The sequence below is a fragment of the Pelobates fuscus genome, chromosome 5 (assembly GCF_036172605.1).
Source record: "Pelobates fuscus isolate aPelFus1 chromosome 5, aPelFus1.pri, whole genome shotgun sequence".
In the NCBI taxonomy this organism is placed as follows: Eukaryota; Metazoa; Chordata; class Amphibia; order Anura; family Pelobatidae; genus Pelobates; species Pelobates fuscus.
The window spans coordinates 325,465,137-325,488,710 of record NC_086321.1 but is presented as its reverse complement, the minus strand read 5'-3'; the positions used below and the strand labels follow the sequence as shown (position 1 = coordinate 325,488,710).

The following is a 23,574-nucleotide window of genomic DNA, read 5'->3' as shown; positions in this document are numbered from 1 at the left end:
TACAACACCCAGTTGAGCTCCCTCTCCTACATTCAGTTCTGCAAATATTTGGTTTTCACCTCTTCCCCATTTGGTTTTAAGTATTTTTTATTTTTTATTAAGCATATTTTATTACAAAAAAATAAAAAATATATATTCTTGTTTCTATACCACCTTGCTTTCTGGCAGCCAAGCTGTCCTGGACATTCCATCATTTTGGAACCTTGGTGTCAAAATTCCAAAGCCAATAGCCCTCATTGCTATGAGTCCTCCCAACCGCTAGATGGTAAACAGACATTCTTGGAATTCTCATCCGGGTCAGAGGTTTCACGGAGCCGGCTCTTTCCCATCCTGTTTCCGGGCTCGGGGACCGAAGGCGAACCATTGGGGTGAGATGAATCTGTTATAATGGAGGGTGTGACAAGGTATATGCTTTAGTTAGAGAGTGCTGACCAGGAAGGAGCGCCTCAGTGGAGCTCTGTGATCCAGTACATAGTGACGGTCCAGGTACTGTCCCCAGTGTTACAGGGTAGCTTCTGACTGCACATGTTATTGTCACTAATTGCCCCCTCTGTGTCTGCCTTACAGCCCCCTGGATGGTTAATGCAGAGATTAAAGAGACTACGTGTGGATTCTGTCACAACAGGAGAAAACAAGAGCAGGTGAAATCTAAACATCCATATGTATGTGTATATATTGTGCATGTGTAACCAATGTTAACATGTCACCACTGTGTGCTTTTTAAAGTAACTATTTCTCTTGTAATACACTAAGTGCATTTTGGGTTTTGTATTTTTGTGGGGGGAGGAGGGGGGGATGTTGCATGGCAAGGTTGTGTGCATTCTACCCATTGCACTCACTTCTTTTAACGCTGCTTTACAGGCTGGTGTTTTTTGTGTGCAATGCATTGTGCAGATCTCCAACAGCCATTAAATATGCTCTGTTATTTTATGTAAATATAAATTCCTTCTCCGTTGACACTCCGTGCAAGTTCACCCCCTTCATTTATGCACATCAACCGTTTTCTCAAGTGAGGATTGTCTATTTTCTTTAAAGGGACACTATAGTCACCTGAACAACTTTAGCTTAATGAAGCAGTTTTGGTGTATAGAACATGCCCCTGCAGCCTCACTGCTCAATCCTCTGCCATTTAGGAGTTAAATCCCTTTGTTTATGAACCCTAGTCATACCTCCCTGCATGTGACTTGCACAGCCTTCCATAAACACTTCCTGTAAAGAAAGCCCTATTTAGGCTTTCTTTATTGCAAGTTCTGTTTAAAGGAACACTATAGTCACCTAAATTACTTTAGCTAAATAAAGCAGTTTTAGTGTATAGATCATTCCCCTGCAATTTCACTGCTCAATTCACTGTAATTTAGGAGTTAAATCACTTTGTTTCTGTTTATGCAGCCCTAGCCACACCTCCCCTGGCTATGATTGACAGAGCCTGCATGAAAAAAAAACTGGTTTCACTTTCAAACACATGTAATTTGCCTTAAATAATTGTATCTCAATCTCTAAATTGAACTTTAATCACATACAGGAGGCTCTTGTAGGGTCTAGCAAGCTATTAACATAGCAGGGGATAAGAAAATCTTAATTAAACAGAACTTGCAATAAAGAAAGCCTAAATAGGGCTCTCTATACAGGAAGTGTTTATGGAAGGCTGTGCAAGTCACATGCAGGGAGGTGTGACTAGGGTTCATAAACAAAGGGATTTAACTCCTAAATGGCACAGGATTGAGCAGTGAGGCTGCAGGGGCATGTTCTATACACCAAAACTGCTTCATTAAGCTGAAGTTGTTCAGGTGACTATAGTGTCCCTTTAATTAAGATTTTCTTATCCCCTGCTATGTTAATAGCTTGCTAGACCCTGCAAGAGCTTCCAGTATGTGATTAAAGTTCAATTTAGAGATTGAGATAGATAAATTACATCTGTTTGAAAGTGAAACCAGTTTTTGTTTTTTTCATGCAGGCTCTGTCAATCATAGCCAGGGGAGGTGTGGCTAGGGCTGCATAAACAGAAACAAAGTGATTTAACTCGTAAATTGAGCAGTGAAATTGCAGGGGAATGATCTATACACTAAAACGACTTTATTTAGGTGACTATAGTGTTCCTTTAAAGGGTTACACTTGGCGGTTATGGTGCCTGGATTCTGTATGTGCAGCGTTTCACTATGGAACACTATAAATACAGAGTATTTATAAACTCTCTGCTGTTGGAGGTGTAACTTCATCTACTGCAGCATAATTGGGATGTCGTTAGCCAGCTTGGAGCAAGAGTTCCAGGTTTACTGACAGTTCTGTGCATACGTTTTATACTGTTTAAGCCTTTTCAGAGAGGGGGTCGTGGGGCTAACATGTTGTTGTTTTTTTTTGTGTGTGTTTTTTTTTTTTTACACTATTGGGTCAGGGATACACTTTTTTTTGTTCCTGACCGTAGAGTGTTCCATTAATGTTAATTCTGTACTATAAAGGTCAATGATGGCTGACGTTCAAGTCTATAATAATCATTGTTTCAATGCCCTCTATCTTCTCCAGACCTTGTTACTAGATTGCATTCATGATGTTTGACATTGAAAGCTTACTGTCAGAATTATTTACCGAAGTGAGAATTTTGGGGAATTCAAAGGCCAAAGTAGTCAAATCAGAAACATAGCTCACTTTGGAAATTTTTCCACCTTGGCTATTTTGTTTTTAAATTTGAAATTCACTTTGAATACGTGACCATTCACACTTCAGTACATAACCCTGTATAGTGTGTGTGATATGTGAACTTGTTAACACTTTAAATGCTTCTGCAATGGTACGAATGGAGCCGTGGCAGGTGAAATTTGTTTGAGAGCACTGCACATGAAGTGTAGCCTCTGTATGGATTTATTTGGGATTGAACAATTTAACATGTATCCTAAGTATGTGTGGATAGTTTATCATTACAGCATTCTTGTTTCCCTCTATAGTACAGTCGTGAGTAGTATACACATAGTGGTTGGCACTATGAGGGGAGGGGGGCATTAAGGCACTCCTGGTACCATAACTAATACATCAAGCTGTAGTGGTTATGGTGTTTAACCAGGCAAGACATGCTCCGTGTTCCTTCACCTACCACAGGGAGCAAAGTCTTTTTATTCACTTAATATTATTGAATGTCTTCGGTGTTTTCTCTCTCCTGCTGCACACTACCTGTAAATAAAAAAAAATGTATTTTTTTTTTTCTTTTCCTTTTTTTTTATGCTGACTGATTTTATGGAAAATTTGGAAATTCTCATTCAGATTTCAATAAAGTACCATAACTTTGTGTAATTTCATCTTCCCTTCCTGGCATTTAACGTTATCCGAGTTACTCACTAAAGTAAATGTCAAATTATCCAGGGTAGCCAAACTGAAAGCATAGCTGACGTACAGAATTTTTTCAGTTTGGCTATTTTGACCTGCACTTCGAAATTCACTTTAAATTCTCACTTTAGTGAATAACCCCATATGTTTTTTTTCTGTTTTTTTAATCTTTTTTTCACTGTAGCCTATGTGGCCCAGGAAGAAACAGACAGATGTCGGTTGAAGTAAAAACAGAGAACATAAAGGTAGAAATGGAGAGCGGTTCTTCCCATTTTCGGGTGGAAAGACATTCATGGCAAGGTCTGCGGGAGATAATCCACGGTAGCCGGAAGTACCCTGGAATCATGGTCAACAAAGCTCCACATGACTACCACTTTCTACCGCACAGAGAAGAGAATGGAACACATACTCACCGCTTATATTTTTTGGGTGAGTCAATCACAAAGGCTGGACTTCATGGCTATGGGCTGATTTACCTAATCTCTTTTGTTTGAGCAAGGGCCCACTCACAAGTCTTCTGTATCTATGGTTCAGGATCCATCTGGTGAATTAGATGGTCACAATTAGTTTGCTTCTTTCTTTAGGAATGCCATATGGGAGCCGGGAGAATTCACTTATGTACTGTGATATACCTCGGAAGGTGCGCAAAGAATCAACACCACAACTCGCCTGGAAGCAACTTCTAGAGCACTTCCAGGTGAGGCCAACAAGACAAAATGTTTCTGTATTCCAGGGGTGCCCAAAAGGTAGGTCTCCAGATGATTTAAAACTACAACTTTTATGATTCTTTTCAAAGCATTATGGGAGTTGTAATTTTAAAACCTCTAGGGATCTACCTTTTGGGCATCCGTGCTCTATACCATTATGCATTGATAAAGCTGGGTGCTGAGAAATCTTGGAATTGCTTTCTAGAGATCACTGACTTAGTTCTTTTTCCAAGGCCACTCCTCATCACGGCGTTTACTCACGGGAAGAAGAGCTACTGCGGGAGCGCAAACGCCTTGGGGGTTTTGGAATCACTTCCTATGATTTTCATAGCCAAAGTGGACTTTTTCTTTTCCCTGCTAACAACAGCCTTTACTACTGCAGGGATGGCCACAGCACAGGCTTCATGGTAATGTTTTTTTTTTTTTTTTGGTCATTTTATTTAAGACAGAGTGTGTTTAAAAAATATATATTTTTATAAATATTTTACTGTATTTATTAAGAACTGGAGTCTTTAATTGTATTTCTCTCCCTCTGTGTAGGTGTCTCCTTCAACTCCAGTGGAGATACAGACACAGTGTGACGGACCTCGAATGGATCCTAAGATCTGCCCTGCAGACTCAGATTTCATTTCATTTATTAATAGCAATGATTTGTGGGTAGCCAATATACACAGCAAAGAAGAGAGAAGGTTAACATACTGCAACAAGGGTAAGACTATCCTTTAAGTAGACATTCCGTATTAAATCTCTGGAGCAAATGCTGATCTCTGTCATTTGCGTACCTGTTTTATTTCTCATTGTGATTTTTAGGTCTACGTACTGTAACAGATGATCCAAAATGTGCTGGTGTGGCAACCTTTGTAATCCAAGAAGAGTTTGATCGTTTCACAGGATACTGGTGGAGTCCTGTAGTTGTTGAGGGTAAGCAGGGTGATCGCTTGCCTAAAAGCTTTGAATTATCAGTAGAAAGTATTGTATAACCATGTTAAATATACATATGATGCTGCTTCTTGGTTCTGTAATAGGGACTATTTCTTTCTCAAGGTCCTGATGGGCTTCGATTACTCCGTATCCTCTATGAGGAGGTGGATGAGTCTGAGGTGGAAATTATACATGTTCCATCTCCAGCTCTGGAAGAGAGGAAAACCGATGCATACAGATATCCTCATGCAGGTAAGATGATGGTTGACTGTTGCAACCTTGTATGATATTCAGAAATGTTTACATAATTAAGGTATCCAAAATCCTAACTACATCATCAGATGGTAATGCATCGACTATCCTAATACTATCATTCCACTGCTTTCTTCTATTTACACTGCATGTTTTTTTTTTTTGTTTTTTTGACCCTCCCAAATCTTACTGACTTTCTTCTTTTTACCAGGAAGCAAAAATCCCAAAGTAACCCTCAAACTAGCAGAAATCACAACCAATGATAAGGGTGAGGTGAGTGTTGATAAGAGGATGCTTGATAGAACGTTTATGCGCGAAACATGCAAATGTTGAAAAATCTGCGAAAAAAGGTGTGGGTTTTTTGCGTCTTGGTTTTTATTTATTTTTTATTTATTTTATTCCAGATAATCACTGCTCAGACTAAGGAGCTTGTTCTTCCATTCAATACCCTCTTTCCCTCTGCAGAATATGTTGTGAGAGCTGGCTGGACACGTGATGGAAAATAGTGTGTATTTACGCCACTTTATTCTATCATACATGCATAGTGCTTCTTCTACTGATCTTTTGTTGAGTGAAAACTGTATTTCTTATTGTTAAATATGTCTGTTGTTTTTTTTTTTTTTTTTTGTGCGTTTTTAATTTATTTTCAAATGGACACTGTGCTTTTTATTTATTGATATTTGTTCTTTCCATAGTCCTCAATGTTATGCACTGCTTGTCGTTCCTTGTGTTCCTTGCTCTTTTCCATTATACCTTTATGACCATATACACTGTCTAACAATAGTCACTCTAACTTATACTTTAGTGCTTGGGCCATGCTGTTAGATAGACTCCAACATCTCATGCAGTTGGTCTTGCTTCCACCTGAACTCTTCATCCCAGTGTCTGAAGATGAAGAAAAGCGGGAGCAGTTTTTAAAGGACGTTCCCCAGCATATCCAGCCTCATGTTATATACGAAGAGCGGAGTGACATCTGGGTTAATGTAAGAAATGCTCCTTGTAGGAGAAGGAATGGCTTTATTCTTAAAGTAAATGGGAGATCTGGAAAAGATAAACGCTAAACTCCAAATTTGCTAATGCGGATTCTAAAAAGATAATCATTTAAAAAGAAGTATCCGACTCCCTTCTGTTGCTATGCACTATACATGGTAGGATGTGGATTCCCTTTATATAATGGATGTTTTTACATTTGCCCATCTATTTATTAATTATTACTGGCATTTATAAAGCGCCAACATATTCCACAGCGCTTATTACTAGTGCCCCCATACATTGCTGTAAAACAACAGAGTAATATAATTCAGCCTTTTGCCTTTATCCATTATTTCAAATGATCTGTTACAGAGCACGCATGCTTTTTATCATTCTCAATTCTACATAGTCAAAGACAAACTAAGAGACATAAAAATAGCTCAGATATCACAAGTTATCGGGACGAGTAGCAAACCCTTAAGTAAATGTTCTGTCCTCTGATCAGAGCAGAGGGCATCACTCGGGGTCCAACTAAACTGACCTTTACGTATTGTTTTTGCACAAAATGTACACAACCTAAGCTTTAAGCACCATAAAAAGGGGGAGGGGTCACTAGGTCGATGCAACCAGGAGGTAGAGTTAAAATGAGGAATATTTGTATTGTCAAAGGGAATTTGCTAAATGTTACTGTGCCAGTACAGACATATGAAGTCCTGTTAATGTAGTGATGATTCATGTATGGGGAAGGAAAGAACCAGGAAATGGGAGGGGGGGGGGAGTGATGCCTTGGGATAATTTATGTACATAAAGTAAGGAAAGAGCGAATGCTAGAAAAGGGAGTAGTAGAGTAGAAAGACATAGCAAATATGAATTAAGATATTAGAAGTGTGGCCAAGTCCCTGTCCATTTGGAAAAGGAACTATAAGATTAGGAAGGGATCCAAGGATTAGGAGAGAGGAAAGTGTCCCAAATGTGACATAGAGGTTTGCTTACTAAATGATAACGTTGTAAGGTTAGACTCCATTCCTGAGACTCTTATTTAATATAATCCTTTTTATTTACCAGATTCATGATATATTTCACCCGCTGCCTCAGGAAGTCGATGGTGAGATATCTTTCATCTGCGGCAGTGAGAGTCAGACTGGATTCTGTCATCTTTACTTGGTGACTTCAGTACTGCAGACTGATCAGAGGAACTGGTCGAAATTGCCATTGCCTAGCACTGGTATGTGATCTTGTGTAATGCTATGTGTCCCCTCCTGCTAATCTCTCACTCGGCTCTCTCCCATTTTTTTCTAACTCCCAGAACACACGTTCCAATTTCTTATCCATCATTAAACTCACAGCAATATTTTTTTTGTATGTATGTTTTCCTTTCCATAGATACATTTAAGTGCCATGTAAGAGAGGAAGTGCCTCTGACAAGTGGAGACTGGGAGGTTCTAGGACGTCATGGAGCCAAGGTGCCTTTTAATGAATATTGTAATTTAATTAGTGCCAAGTTATAGATATTTGTTTAAAATACCCCTGAGCACTCAAACTATTAGATCTATTGTACCCACATTCCAGGTTTTGGTGAATGAAAAGACGCAGCTAATTTACTTTCAAGGGACACGGGACACTTCTTTGGAGCATCACCTGTATGTCACAAGTTATAAAAATCCCGGTGAGGTGGTGAGGCTTACTGAACTGGGATACTCGCACTATTGCACAGTGAGCCAGGTGAGTGAGGGTACTTGTTTAATTCAAAGCAGCTTCCAGAAAAGTAAACCGCATCAAGGATGGGAGGGTGGGGGCTCATACTTAAAACAGCTAAATAGAAAAGAATAATTTTTCTAGGTGTATTATGAACCCATGTGATTAGTTTGGTTTTCTTTAACAGACCTTCGATATGTTCGTAACTCATTATAGCAGTGTGACATGCCTACCTTGTGTGCACTTGTACCGACTTGAAGGGGATCCTCTGCACCAGCAACCTCAGTTATGTGCCAGCTTGTTGGAAGGATCAGGTAAGCATCATTGATATTTGTGACATAAGATTTTCTAGGCTGTGTATATGTACAGCGTAGCGGTATATACTGAGCCCCTGTTTTGCAGAAATGCTTGCCTTTCAAGCACAGATCCAGAACCTAATCTTGGGAGCGGCACTGGTAGATTATTTAAAGAAACAATCCAGACACAATAACCACTACTGCACGTTGTAGTGGTGATTATGGTGCCAGTAATGCTGTAGTGCCCTCCCAGAGTAAGTAGTCAAACTGTTTGTTTAAGAACACAGGGACTGTGTGTGTGTGTGTGTGTGGGGGGCAGGTTGCATGGGGGGTACTGTGTGTGTGTGTATGGGGGGGTATGGACCTCGGGGTAGGAGGGCAAATTCATAAATATAATTTTCTTTAATTAAAAATAATTTATTTTAATATCCCCCCCCCCCCCCCATCCTTACTTCCCTTTGCCTGGGAGGGGGGACATTTCCTGCAATCCCTGGCGGTCCTAGTGGAGACGGTGAACTCTAGCAGCCTCACTCTCGCGAGATTCGGAGCATTGCCACTGTAACCGCCTCAACGCTCCAAACTCGCGAGAGGAGAAACCGGTGGAGCTGCAGGTTAGAGCTCCCCCGGACCCTCTCTCCCTCTCTCTTGCCTGCCAGCTGCAGCATTACACTGCTAGCGGGCCTCTGATCTCACCTTCGGTCCTGCCGGGCTATGATCATAGCACCAGGAAAATATCTTGTGGCTCCCCTGTGAGCACACTGTTTGGGATCCGCTGGTATAGAAATTAATTGTAAGTATATCTTAATAATAAGGCATCTTACTTAAAATTTAAAGCGCAAGAACCTGCTCTAGTAGTAAAAGTCCTTGTTGGTATAATCCCGAACAGGAAGTTGGGCAGCACAAAAAATAAAAAATAAATATATTATATTAACTTGTATTATATATTCTAAAAAGGAAAATAATAAACAGTATACAAATAATTAAGCGGTAGTAAATAATGGGTTCCAATTAGAGATGTCCCGAACAGTTCGCCGGAACTATTCGCCGGCGAACATAGCTTGTTCGCGGTCGCCGCGGCGGGCGAACATATGCGATGTTCGGTCCGCCCCTATTCGTCATCATTGAGTAAACTTTGACCCTGTACCTCACAGTCCGCAGACACATTCCAGCCAATCAGCAGCAGACCCTCCCTCCCAGACCCTCCCACCTCCATGACAAATAGGGGGCGGACGAACATCGCATATGTTCGCCCGCCGCGGCGACCGCGAACAAGCTATGTTTGCTGGCGAATAGTTCCGGCGAACTGTTCGGGACATCTCTAGTTCCAATACCACACCTAAGGCAGGGCACACCTAAGGCAGCTCCTGGCAGGGCTTTTTCAGAAGTGAAGTCCTGTAATGTTCAAGTTTTATATCGGTGGCAATAAATCACTCAGAGTGAAATCAGATGTCCATCGGTAGTTGGGAGCGTGTACGTATTTCTTCGGGTTGCCCGGAAGTGATGTGAAGCAACTCCCTTGAGTTTTCTATGGGCGCTGTGGGTCTTCTTGCACATATGGTTCAATGTGGCATATGCATGTCATGGGAAGTATCGAGGGTGCTGTCGTGGCAAGCATTCTGGGGCTTCTTCCTTATAACGTCTGGTTCAGTATATACGCGTCACAGGAAGTGATGTACGAGCCGACACTGCTTCTTGAGCAGTGGATGAGGCAAACGTGTCATCCAGAGATGATGTAGTTCATCCCATCAGGAAATGTGCAGTTTGCCATATTGGTTATTGCCAATCACATGAGGATTCACACAAAAATATTATAAAACAAATTCATTGATAATACAAATAAATTACCCTTTTAGGAGAATACAATTAAAAGAATATTAGCAAGTATATTTATTTATAAAGTTATATAATAATATTTAGTGATATAAAATTAAGTTATTAATTAAATAGTACTACAAATATGTTAAGACCATTTTATAATAAAAAGAAAAGTCTGCAAACTAGATTATAAAGGATTAACATGATGATGTTCATGTTAAAACAAAAAATGAAAGTTCTCATTTTGCTTAAAGGACCACTCTAGGCACCCAGACCACTTCAGCTTAATGAAGTGGTCTGGGTGCCAGGTCCCTCTAGGATTAACCCTTTTTTTTTTATAAACATAGCGGTTTCAGAGAAACTGCTATGTTTATAATAGGGTTAATCCAGCCTCCAAATCCTCTAGTGGCTGTCTCACTGACAGCCGCTAGAGGCGCTTGCGTGATTCTCACTGTGAAAATCACAGTGAGAACACGCAAGCGTCCATAGGAAAGCATTGTAAGTGCTTTCCTATGAGACCGGCTGAATGCGCGCGCAGCTCTTGCCGCACATGCGCATTTAGCCGAAAGGGAGGATCGGAGGAGGAGAGCTCCCCGCCCGGCGCTGGAATAAAGGTAAGTTTTTTGTTTTTTTTTGTTTTGTGTTTTTAACCCTTTACTCTCCCCAGAGCCCGGCGGGAGGGGGTCCCTGAGGGTGGGGGCACCCTCAGGGCACTATAGTGCCAGGAAAACTAATGTTTTCCTGGCACTATAGTGGTCCTTTAAGCCCTTTTTTTTTTCTGGTTGGGAATATCAGTTGACTTAATGGTAAGGTGAAGACTGGAAACGGAGTAGGCGTCTGGGGAAGCAAAGTAGGTATTAAACTGTTCACAAACGGTTTGATCCTTAAACGTGCCAGGGAATTCCTATCACCATAATAATGATCAAGGACTCTTGTGGCTATAGTAGTTTGAGCAGGGCTTGACAAAACCCAGACGCCATGGTGAGTAGGAGTTTTGCCCTGGCGCCTGGGTGTTTGTTAGCCCGTTCAGTTGAGGCTCAGTGAGGATGGAGGTGGCAGCAAAGAATTTGTCCTCTTTGTAGCGGAGCTCCAGTACTCCGACCGAATACCTCCGCCAAGTCTGCTTCCTCGTAGGTATCAGGGACCCTGGAGCACTTTAGACCTAGTCGCCTGGGATTACTGAGGGTCTTTTCCACACTGGACCAAACAACAGATGACACTTGGTGAAGGTTGAAACAGCAACTAACTTTAATTAACACAGCACACATATTTTAAGCCCCCAAGAACCTAATTTACATACAATAGGTTGATAAGAGCACTATAGTACAAGAAAGGGTAGGGTCAGCCAATAGCAAGGGCTGATGGGAGATTGAGGGACAGAGTAGCTGGTTCAAACTGGCCTGGCAGTATCCCTGGGACAACGCCCTGCTGGGGAAACAATAGGACAGGAAAAGGGGGAGGAGGAGAGGCACAGACAAGCAATACATTTAACATACCCTGCACCAAAAATGGGCACAGGTTGACCAAAACACAAAAGGAATCTGGGGACCCACATATAGTGTCTATCTTCCATCCCCAGTGATGGTGACTAATGTCACCATCACTCCTGTCCTGGTGACTGATGTGAGGACATGAGCTGGAATATGATGTCACTTGGCCCTGTCATCCCTAAATGGCGCGTAAGGGAGAAGAGCAGGGAGATAATGTGCAGCCCCACCGGAGTCCAGGAAAAGGGGGTAGGAAGACTGGGCAGAATTAAAGTAAATGTGTGTAAATACTCACACGCATTTACTTTAATTCTGCCCAGTCTTCCTACCCCCTTTTCCTGGACTCCGGTGGGGCTGCACATTATCTCCCTGCTCTTCTCCCTTACGCGCCATTTAGTGATGACAGGGCCAAGTGACATCATATTCCAGCTGCTGTCCTCACATCAGTCACCAGGAAAGGAGTGATGGTGACATTAGTCACCATCACTGGGGATGGAAGATAGACACTGTGTGTGTGTGTGTGTGTTTGTCTGTCAGTGAGTGTCTGTTTAAGTGACCGTGTCTTTACTCCCCTTTTTTCCCACACTGCTGCTCTCGCCATGACTGCCCTAGATAACTAATCTTGTTGATCTTGGCTAATTCAATTATTTCCAAAGCATTGGGAGGCTATTGTACATGCGCATCAACATGTCATGCTGCCCCAATAAGCAACAGAGATGTTTTGAATCAATGTATCTCTATGGGGAACATTCAGCTCCTCAATGCAGTGTGTGGAGATGATGAATGTTGGTGCTGCACATTGTGCATTACTGGACAAGGAAGCACTTGTAGTAGCATTGTGAGTGATTGTCACTAAAGGCAGTGTTTACATTGAAAATCCTGCAGGGACCTGCTATAGACCTCTGAACCACTACATTAAGCTGTAGTGGTCCTGGCAATTATAGTGTACCTTTAAGAATTGAAAACAAAGTTTTATTGACTTTAAAAAAAACTGGCTCATAACTCATGCTAATACTAATATAAATGTTTTTCCATTTCCTTTCAAGTGAATGGTTCTAACGTGTGCTTTATTTATTACAGGAACTAATTTTCCATTCTTTCCCTTATGTACCCAAGCTGAATGTTGTTGTCTTTACACTGTCATAACTGTTCTTCTGTGTGGTTCTAACATGAGGTTTATTTATTTCTTATCACAACAGGCTATCCCCCATACTATGTTCCCCCTGAGATCTTCAACTTCGAAACATCTTCTAAGATGAAACTCTTTGGTATGGTTTATAAACCACACAACCTCAGCCCAGGAGCAAAGCACCCAACTGTATTGTTTGTCTACGGTGGTCCACAGGTGAGAGAAAAGCTGATTAGGTTTATTTTATTTTTATTTTTTTCTTTGTAATATTATTATTATTTTTTTTTTTTTTTACCTGTGAGAGGTTACATTCAACTGCTAAAGCCAATAAATAGAACTTCACATTTGAAATTTGAATATCTACACTGAATGTTTTTTTTTTTTTGTATTTGCTACTAATGCATAGAAAAATTTTTCTATGTAGATAACGCAAGCTTGTTCACAAATCAACCTAAAAGATTATCTACAGTTGTGCTCGAAAGTTTGCATACCCTGGCACAAATGTTGAAGTTTTGGTATTGGTTTTGAAAATATGACTGATCATGCAAAAATCATGTATTTTATTGATGGATAGTAATCTTATGAAGCCTTTATTATCACGTAGTTTGGCTCTTTTTTTAAATCATAATGATAACAGAAATCACCAAAATGGCCCTGATCGGATGTTTACATATCCTTGAATGTTTGGCCTTGTTACTGACACACACAGGTTAATATGGCAATTAAAGGTTAATTTCCCACACTTGAGGCATTTTAAATTGTAATAGTCAATGAGTTTGTTAGCTCTAACATAGATGCACTGAGCAGGCTAGAAACTGAACCATGGGGAGTAGAAAAGAACTGTCAAAAGACCTGCATGACAAGGTAATGGAACTTTATAAAGATGGAAAAGGATACAAAAAGCTATCCAAAGTCTTGAAAATGCTAGTCAGTACTGTTCAATCACTTACTAAGAAGTGGTAAATTCAGGGATTACTTGATACCAAGCCAAGATCAGGTAGACAAAAGATTTCAGCCACAACTGCCAGAAGAATTGTTTGGGATACAAAGAAAAACTCACCGATAACCTCAGGAGGAATACAGGCTGCTCTGGAAAAAGACCGTGTGGTTGTTTCAAGGAGCACAATACTTGAAAATGAAAATGAACTGCATGGTCGAGTTGCCAGAAAGCAGCATTTAATGCGCCAATGCCACAAAAAAGCCAGGTTACAATATGCACGACATCACCTTGACACGCCTCACAGCTTCTGGCACACTGCAGTTTGGAGTGACGAGACCAAAATAGAGCTCTATGGTCACAACCATAAGCACTATGTTTGGAGAGGGGTCAACAAGGCCTATAGTGAAAAGAATACCAACCCCACCATAAAGCATGGTGGTGGCTCACTGATGTTTTGGGGGTGCGTAAGCTCTAAAGCAACAGGGAATCTTGTGAAAATTGATGGCAAGATGAATGCAGCATGTTATCAGAAAATACTGCCAGACAATTTGCATTCTTTTGCACGAAGGCTGCGTATGGGACGCTGTTTGACTTTCCAGCATGACAATGACCCTAAGCACAAGGCCAAGTTGACCCTCCAATGGTTACAGCAGAAATAGGTGAAGGTTCTGGAGTGGCCATCACAGTCCCCTGACCTTAAAGGGACACTCCACATCCCAAAAGCACTTCAGCTTGCTGAAGAGTACCCTCACTTAACCCCAGTTTGTAAAAGTGCTGGTTTCTAGGAGAAATCAGCACTTTTATGAATTAACTAGGGAACTCCCCCCTGGCTGCCAATCAAACAGTCAGGGAGGATTCCTTTCTTCTTACGTCAGCTCCCCTGAGCTAATGGAAGTGGCAGGCACGCTCCTCCTCCCTGCCTAACATACCTCAGACGAGCTTCAGCAGTGTTCATGCGGCAGGGCACGCATGCATGCTGCGGTGTGCGAGTGTGCACCAGCTGGCATACGTGCGCGCACAAGCCGGCTCACGGGTGCATGTATAATCAATTATATAATCTATTTTGGACTCTAATCCCAATGAATACATACATGAAAATATGCATGTATTCATTGAGGGTATATCAACTAAACTGTAAGGGTTATTCGGGAGGGGGGGATAGAAGAGTTGAGTGGTCCTTTAATATCACCGAGCCACTTTGGGGAGATCCCAAACGTGCGGTTCATGTAAGAAGACCAAAGACTTTGCATGACCTAAAGAGGGCAATACAGTATTAAGAACAAAGAAAAAGGCAGACTTTTGAACAGGGGTCATTTCATTATTTATTTGTTGCCATGTTTTGTTTTATGATTGTTCCATTTTGTTAGAATCTACAGTTGAATATGATTTTCATAAGAAATAAAAGAAATGTGTTTTGCCTGCTCACTCATGTTTTCTTTAAAAATGGTACATCTATTACCAATTCTCCAAGGGTATGCAATCTTTTGAGCACAGCTGTACCTTTATACATATTATATATTTCAAAGAACAAAGGGGTTTCTTTTATTATCCTCTATGTAAATCTAACACAACATTAAGTGTGAACAAAATGTTTACAATGGGGGACAAAACACATTCTTTTCACATTTTTAAGTTTTTTACACATTTAGTGCAACTAAATGAAACTAACTCAGAATAGATTTGCATATTATTCCTGATTGTTGGATGCCTAATATGTCAGCATTAAAGGAACAGATATGTATTCATAACCCTATAGTGTTAAAACCACCATCTAACCCCTCTTGCCCCCCTAAATATGGTAATATCTTACTTTTATTCCAATCTGCTGCTCCTGGCTCTGCCCCTGATCTGCCTTCTTTGCTGACATCATCAGATGTGATTCTCTGAGCCTATCACAATGTTTTCTCATAGGATTGGCTGAGTCTGTAAAGGAGGCAGATCAGAAGACAGCCAGAACAAGTCAAACACAGCCCTGACCAATCAGCAGCTCATCATAGAGGTGCATTGAACTAATGCATCTCTATGAGAAAAGTTCAGTGTCTCAATGCAGAGGGTGGAGACACTGAATGGCAGTGCTGAACACTGTGCAGCACTGCCCAAGGAAGCACCTCTAGCGGCCATCTGAGGATTGGCCAGTGGAGGTATCACTAGGCTGTAATGTAAACACTGCATTTTCTCTGAAACTACAGTGTTTACTGCAAAAAGCCTGAAAGGAATGGTTGTACACACCAGAACAAATACAATAAACTGTAGTTGTTCTGGTAACTATAGTGTCCCTTTAACCTTCATCCTACAGTACTGATATCAGGAGATGTTTTTTCCAGTTACAGTTAGTGGTATGTTGCTGCCATCTATTGGCTTTGTTTCAGTATTAAAGGAACATTTTCTTAGATGTTGACAACTAAACATGAGGATAGACCCCAATGATTTTTGTCTAGCTAATAGCAAGATTAGGGTGATCAGAGATTGCCTATCTTCTTTGCACTTTGTTAGAACTGAAACTGGTGCAAAAACCAAGACCCTACTGATTTTCTAGCGGACAACATGTTTATTCTTTGGAACTTCACCTGATTTATGATTGGCATGTTCTGCTGTGTAGTGGGTAGAACATTGTAATTGTGCCTTCTATCTTCTTTAAGACCCACTAGTTTTAGTGTGCATATTTAGTAGGGACATCCACGTGCATATGTTGGATGTTCCCTTTTCAATCTTAACTTTACCTTAAAGGTACCTTCATCTCAAGACTATGACTATATGGTATAAAAAAAACTTCTGGAAATCCTGCTTTCTCTAGTTGTAGAATCACTGTGAAAACTGACTTGTGTACATTTAAGTGGGTACTAAGCAGCAGTGAATGACAGCTGGATGGCATTCATTCATTGATTGAGTAATCTCAGCCAACGAATGACTCCCTGTGCGTAGAATAGGCACAGAATTAACATTGGCAAGTCCGGAACTTTGGCAGCAAGGTAAATATCTTGGTATGTGCAGCATTTCAGTATGAAATAGTTCTTGAACCAAGAACACTGAAATGAAGTTGGTGCTTTGAGTAATCCTTTAATACTATGTTTATTACTTATATATATGGTAATTAAAAAATGCATTTGTTTTTTAAAATCACTAGAATTCTACTTTATGCTTTTTGCAACGTGGCTGCGCCACCCCATTTATGCCTTGTACAAATGTCCTTGATGTGCTGGGCAGTGAGCAATCAAATGCTTCTCCTAGAGAAGCATTGTAGACACCATGAGCGCTTACTCAGATAAAGGTTTAGTGAATCTATTGCGAATACATAGAAACATAGAATGTGACGGCAGATAAGAACCATTCGGCCCATCTAGTCTGCCCAATTTTCTAAATACTTCCATTAGTCCCTAGCCTTATCTTATAGATAGGATAGCCTTATGCCTATCCCACGCATGCTTAAACTCCTTTACTGTGTTAACCTCTACCACTTCAGCTGGAAGGCTATTCCATACATCCACTACCTTCTCAGTAAAGTAATACTTCCGGATATTATTTTTAAACCTTTGCCCCTCTAATTTAAGACTATGTCCTCTTGTTGTGGTAGTTTTTCTTCTTTTAAATATGGTCTCCTCCTTTATTGTGTTGATTCCCTTTATGTATTTAAATGTTTCTATCATATCCCCCCTGTCTCGTCTTTCCTCCAAGCTATACATGTTAAGATCCTTTAACCTTTCCTGGTAAGTTTAATCCTGCAATCCATGAACCAGTTTAGTAGCACCTCTCTGAACTCTCTCTAAGGTATCAATATCCTTCTGAAGATATGGTCTCCAGTACTGTGTACAGTACTCCAAGTGAGGTCTCACCAGTGTTCTGTACAATGGCATGAGCACTTCCCTCTTTCTACTGCTAATACCTCTCCCTATACAACCAAGCATTCTGCTAGCATTTCCTGCTGCTCTATTACATTGTCTGCCTACCTTTAAGTCCTCAGAAATAATCACCCCTAAATCCCTTTCCTCAGATGTTGAGGTTAGGACTCTATCAAATATTCTGTACTCTGCCCTTGGGTTTTTACGTCCAAGATGCATTATCTTGCACTTATCCACATTAAATGTCAGTTGCCACAACTCTGATATTCACAGTAATGTGGTGGAATTGGTTGCGAAAATGCCTGGAAGAATTATTTTTTCATTTTATTTTTTGTGGGTGGGGGTTGGGTTCTTCTTCCTTTGAAACATTTATTTATTATTTCTTCAGTACTTTTTCCTAAAGTATGAATGGGGGCTGTGTGAGTCGCAGCCAGGGGAGGTGTGGCTAGGGCTGCAAAAACAGACATTTCTTGCTAATATTTTCAAATTGTGTATAAATATAACTTGCATTGTATTTGTCAACCCCTTAGTAGTTAAAAATGTTTTGGTCTATGTGATTAACACTTATTGTTAAGTTGGCACTCTGTGTAGGGGTGTGTTGTTTTTTTTTTTTTTTGTTTCTTTTATTAATATTATTTTATTTGTAATTTTTTTTTTATTACTATTGTAAATTGCAAGTTACTGGAACTGATTACAACTGATCAGTGTGCCACGATTTTATGGCATTAGTATATTTTAATGCTAAATCCTTTGCAGATATGCTTTTTGTTAAAGCAATCAACATTCCGATAAAACCCCATTATAATACGAGTTGAATCATGAACTCTGTTGGTGAAATGCTGTAAATAATTTAACATGTTTCACAAGTAAATCTCTTTTCTTTTAGGTGCAATTGGTGAATAACTCCTTTAAGGGAATTAAGTATTTGCGGTTGAACACTCTAGCACACCTTGGATATGCAGTAGTTGTGATCGATGGTCGAGGTTCAAGTCACAGAGGGCTGACTTTTGAAGGAGCAATTAAAAACAAAATGGTTAGAGCCATTTTACCATGACAACGTTTCTTTTTATCTATCTTCTTGCCTGTGTACTTTTCCTGCATTACCCTTTTTTTACTGTGCCCATCAGGGTCAAGTTGAGATTCAAGACCAAGTGGAAGGTTTGAATTATGTTGCAGAGAAGTATGGATTTGTGGATCTGGAACGCGTAGCAATTCATGGCTGGTCATATGGAGGTTATTTATCTCTCATGGGTATTATACAGAGACCAGATGTTTTCAAGGTGAGTGTGTAGCTTGTGTCTGGAGTTAGATTAATTAGCAATGTGAGAGTGCCACTCTCATGGCAGTCTAGATGTGCTTTTGAGGGCAGGACTGTGACGTTCGAACAACACAGAAGTCTCCGATTACTTGTAGTCAGGAATAGCTTTGGTAAGTGACCTCTCATAACTGGCCAGGCAATACTTTCAATCATGAATAACCATTCAGAAATATGGTAACAGGACAGACGGTTCTCCAACGGAACGGACATTTTCAAAAACTAGTTATGATAGGAACAATAATGCTGGTGACGGCAATAACTTTCACCGGATACACCACCACTGCAAGGCATCTTCACAAGGGAAATTTCTTGCAGTACATAGGAATGGTGTATGATGTTGCATCTCACTATATTGTATCACTGCATCTTTGCACACATGAGGTAATGAAAGAGCAGACCGGTATGTCACTTGGAAGGTCATCCACACATAGTAGCACCAGAGATGCCCCAAATATGCCGAATAGACAGTGGGGTGGCTAAGGAGACTGGAAGAAGTAATGGATGAGTGTGTTTAGTTGGGTTGTATTATTGCGCGAAACAAATGAAATTATATTGAACACTTTTTATATTGATATATTTTTAAATTCTGCGGGAAAAGGTCACATAATGGATAATGTTACACCTAGCTTGATGTAAGTTATGCAAATCTTCTTTAGGTTGCCATTGCGGGTGCTCCAGTTACTTTGTGGATGGCATATGACACCGGGTATACAGAACGATATATGGACACACCAGAAAATAACCAGACTGGTTATGACGCAGGATCCGCAGCGTTACTTGTGGACAAACTTCCCAATGAGTAAGCATCTAGACCATGTCACAATCGCTTGATTTCAAATTTTTTTTTTGAAATGTTTTATTTTTACTTTCAATTTTATTACATTCTAACAGGCCTCATCGTCTCCTAATCCTTCATGGTTTCCTGGATGAGAATGTGCACTTTTTTCACACAAATTTCCTGGTGTCCCAGCTGATTCGAGCAGGAAAACCATACCAGTTACAGGTACCATTATGTTTTCAGTAGTGTTACACTGTATGTCTGAAAAGGTCCATTAAAGGGACACTTATATTTCAAAAACTGCTTTATCTTAAAGAAATGGTTTTGTGTCTTTTATTGGGCAATTGTAAAAACACTGCAGTTTCTTAAAGTATTAACATTTATCTGAATACAACGCCTCATGTGGCTGTCAGTCTAATGGACACTGGAGGCTCTTTCTCTTGAAAACCGTTGAAAATCAGTTAAACCTCATCATAGCATGACCACACAGAACACGCTTGGTTCTTTTCATTGGATTGAATGCTTCTCCATCTGATGGAGCTAGACAATTGCTGTGTATGTGCCATCTGTCCCTAATGCTCCTGTAGGAGAAACATTGGATTGGACTTTAGTTATCATTACTAAAGACCTCTTTTGAGGCTTGATACTGGCTCAGTATTGAATTAAATATGAGTTTAATATAGATTTTTAACTTTTTTAATTTAAAAAAGAAAGTGTGGGGTGGGGGAAGCAGGAAATGCTAACATTAAAATTAAATAACCACACCACTCCGAACCTCCTAAAAACTGCTCCTTTAACTGCTTCATAGCTGAGGTTACCCCACCCACCTTTCGTTGCATTTGCGGAAGCATTCTTATTATTTTAGCTGCAATTCCATATTTGTTCATGGAGTGCACCATGCATGTTATGTATTCTAATTTTTTTTTTCATTTATATAGCACCAGCAAATTCCATACCGCTCTGGAATGGGAATGGGAATATTGGTTTTTCAAGTACAGAATATGCATTGTTATACCCTTTTATGTTTAAAAAAAATATATCTTGGGTAAAAATTGGTTGATTGTAAGACTGTCTCTTGTCCCATACCACTCTGGGCTTTATTATGTGGATTGTTTTAAGATTTTTTTTTGTCTTTCCATAGGCAATTTAACAAAAAAAAAAATTCTGACACACTTTAATGTAATATCTTTAATTCTCCTTTTATTTAAATCAATTTTTTTTTTCTTTGTGAATATCATAATTCTGATGTGAGCCAATGCAGAAAACTAATTTGTAAGCTACATAGTTCTGATATTGCCTCTCAGGTTATATCACATGGAGTGTTGCATATTTCCATGAGGCAATTTAAAAGCTCAAAAAAGGATGGATGGAGCCCACATTTAAACGGACATTATAGTCACTCATACCACTTTGTCTCAGTTTAGTGGTCTGGGTGCCATGGCCCTTTCCTTTTAACCCTGCAATGTACTTTGTAAGTGTGATCAAGCAGTAATAGATATAATATCACAGTTGAAGGGATAATTCGAAGCCTATCCACAAATTAGATTCAAACTGTAATCTTAGTCCAACACTCATAAATCACAGATCGACTTCTGTCACTAACCCTTGGATGTGAATGTGATTGTTTCCCATAGCGATTGCATTTCTTTTAGAGCCAATCATTGACTGTTTCTGGACTGCCTGATTTGCAGAAAACATGGGGCCACAATTGCCGCCTTATTGCTGAAGCATGTGACTGCTGCGATAGTCTCCTGCAGTGATTACAAGCGTGGTACAGCCTACGATGGCATAAGGCACCCAGCAGTAGCTTGGTACACTCCAGGATTGGCTTTTGCCAAAGCTTCCAGTCGTTTGATACTACTTTTAATATCAAAAGGCAAGCAATAATCAGGCAGTGACTCAGGAGGACTATTAATGGAATCACTAGTCTATAGATCTGCTGACCCAGGGCATTTAAACCAAGGGACTTACAGGTTGTGTATGAACTTGGTTGCAGTGATGAGTCCATGTCTCACTTTTGTTCTTACTGCTGTCAGTTCAGTCAATTGCTTAATGGTGTGTGTTTTTTTTTTTTTTTTTGTTTTTTTTCCCGTCTTACAGATTTACCCAAATGAAAGGCATAGTATTCGCTGCCCTGAGTCTGGAGAGCATTATGAGATAACCTTATTGCATTTCTTGCAAGAACATTTGTGAGAGCATATAAATTTGCAAGGACACGTGACCTGCAGTTTACAAGACCGAAGCCAGTGACCTAGCTGGAACCGAAATGTTAATATGGTACCCTGCAAGAAGAAAGGCTGATTGCTTAGCTGTGAGAGAAGAAACCCATTAATGGGAATCGGAGAGCCACAAAGTACAGAATATTGTATTCGATGTTCAAAACTAAGAGTGACCAAGGAAGATACATACAGAAAGTAAGACCATAAACCGGAAAAAAAACGTCTACAAACTGAGGACCTCGAACCTGGAATTGCTCTGAATGTGTTTTTTGTTTTTCTTAAATCTTGTTTTTTGAGGGATGCATGCATACTTGACCCTAGGCTATGTGAACAATACAGAGAGGATGACAATGTTTATTTGGGCATGTCCACAACATATTTTTTTTTTTTTTTTTTTTTAGGCATCTGTTCAAGGACTGAACTGCTTTATCTTATCCTCTCCCTGCATTTCATGCCTGTCCCATAACTGGATGAGTCTCTGTAGGTTGGATTATGCCATAAATTGCTCTGTATTCCCCCCCCCCCCCCCACCCCCCTATCTGCTCTCAGGACCAGTCATCATGTTCTTTCCCAACACGCAGACTTATTTTTCCCCATCAATTTAACTTTTGATCACCAAACTGAACTGACTTTCAGAGCATTATATGGTCTACTATTAACAGAATAGTTCTGTTTACCTGCTGGCAACTGCCTCAGTCCTATGCAGTGTTCATACACAATACCCCATGTATTTTAACTACTTATTGTGAAATGTAATATTTTTATTGATTCTTACTCTTTTGTAACTGGCGACTGTTACAAATAATTAAATATTAGGATTTATTTGTGCTGCCTATACTTGTATGCTTGTGTTCCACCAAGCTGTATGTGCAACTAGTGTTTTAGTGAATTATCAAATTTAGATCAATCTGGAAGCATAGCGGAATTTCTCTAGTTAAAGGGAATCTCTAGTGCCAGGAAAACAATTTGTTTTCCTGGCACTGGAGGATCCCTCTCCCTCCCACCCCCCAATCCCTGGTTACTGAAGGGGTAAAAACCCCTTTAGTCACTTACCTGAGGCAGCGACGATGTCCCTCGTCGCTGTCTCCTCCTCCGCGCCGCTCCTCCTTCTTACTCCGTCGGCCGGTTGGCGAGACTGATCCCGCCCATCGGCCGAGGAGACCTAATGCGCATGTGCGGCAATGCCGCGCATGCGCATTAGGTCTCCCCATAGGAAAGCATTGAAAACGAATTTCAATGCTTTCCTATGGGGATTTGAGCAACGCTGGAGGTCCTCACACAGCGTGAGGATGTCCAGCGACGCTCTAGCACAGATAATCTGTGCTATAGAGCAGGAAGTTCCCTCTAGTGGCTGTCTAGTAGAGTTAACCCTGCAAGGTAATTATTGCAGTTTATAAAAAACTGCAATAATTACACTTGCAGGGTTAAGAGTAGTGGGAGTTGGCACCCAGACCACTCCAATGGGCAGAAGTGGTCTGGGTGCCTGGGGTGTTCCTTTTAACCCCTTAAGGACCAAACTTCTGGAATAAAAGGAAATCATGACATGTCACACCCTTAAGGGGTTAAGCAATTTCTGCCTTAAATTTGAAATTAATTATTTCCTTTTAAAACTTGAAATTAACTTTGAATTCTCACTTTAGTGAATATGCACTGTTGATGCCAGACTGAAGACTAGGAGTCCTTTTGTAAAAGCTCAGCAAATTTTAGGAGAGACCTGTGATATTTGTTGCAAACACCTTGGAAAATCCCAGGGTGGCTCTGCTTTTATGAAACACACAGCCTATTAACTGGATAAACCAAGAAACCGGAAGGGTTCATGCACCTCCTGCTTTTATATCAATTTGTTATCAATCAAAATTATAAAAAATTTGAGAATTTGGCTCTTTTACTTATT

The 23,574-nt window shown here is 40.3% G+C and overlaps 1 protein-coding gene across 3 annotated transcripts; it reads left to right on the top strand.

Moving 5' to 3' along the window:
- Nucleotides 1–307: 307 nt before the first annotated feature.
- Nucleotides 308–22,501, top strand: DPP9 (dipeptidyl peptidase 9). Of its 3 annotated transcripts, none has more exons than XM_063455637.1 (21): nt 308–368; nt 568–641; nt 3,500–3,744; nt 3,900–4,012; nt 4,256–4,429; nt 4,563–4,731; nt 4,833–4,943; nt 5,067–5,195; nt 5,407–5,468; nt 5,600–5,700; nt 6,001–6,178; nt 7,233–7,392; nt 7,551–7,630; nt 7,737–7,889; nt 8,050–8,176; nt 12,660–12,805; nt 18,252–18,398; nt 18,493–18,645; nt 19,340–19,482; nt 19,575–19,686; nt 21,562–22,501. In XM_063455637.1, exons 2-21 carry the CDS (start codon nt 583–585, stop codon nt 21,652–21,654), a joined length of 2,655 nt encoding a protein of 884 aa, XP_063311707.1. In that variant the 5' UTR covers nt 308–368; nt 568–582; the 3' UTR covers nt 21,655–22,501. The 3 variants fall into 3 exon arrangements, with proteins under 3 accessions (XP_063311707.1, XP_063311708.1, XP_063311709.1); XM_063455638.1 differs by lacking the exon at nt 308–368 and adding an exon at nt 403–486; XM_063455639.1 differs by lacking the exon at nt 308–368 and having other exon boundaries at nt 577–662.
- The last annotated feature ends 1,073 nt before the right edge of the window (nt 22,502–23,574 follow it).

Bases quoted from the DNA above. Each gene is read 5' to 3' on its own strand.
- DPP9 (XM_063455637.1), top strand. From the start codon at position 583: ATGCAGAGATTAAAGAGACTACGTGTGGATTCTGTCACAACAGGAGAA. The intron at 4,430-4,562 runs GTAATGTTTTTT...CCCTCTGTGTAG, and splicing joins GCCACAGCACAGGCTTCATG to GTGTCTCCTTCAACTCCAGT. The intron at 5,469-5,599 runs GTGAGTGTTGAT...ATTTTATTCCAG, and splicing joins CAACCAATGATAAGGGTGAG to ATAATCACTGCTCAGACTAA.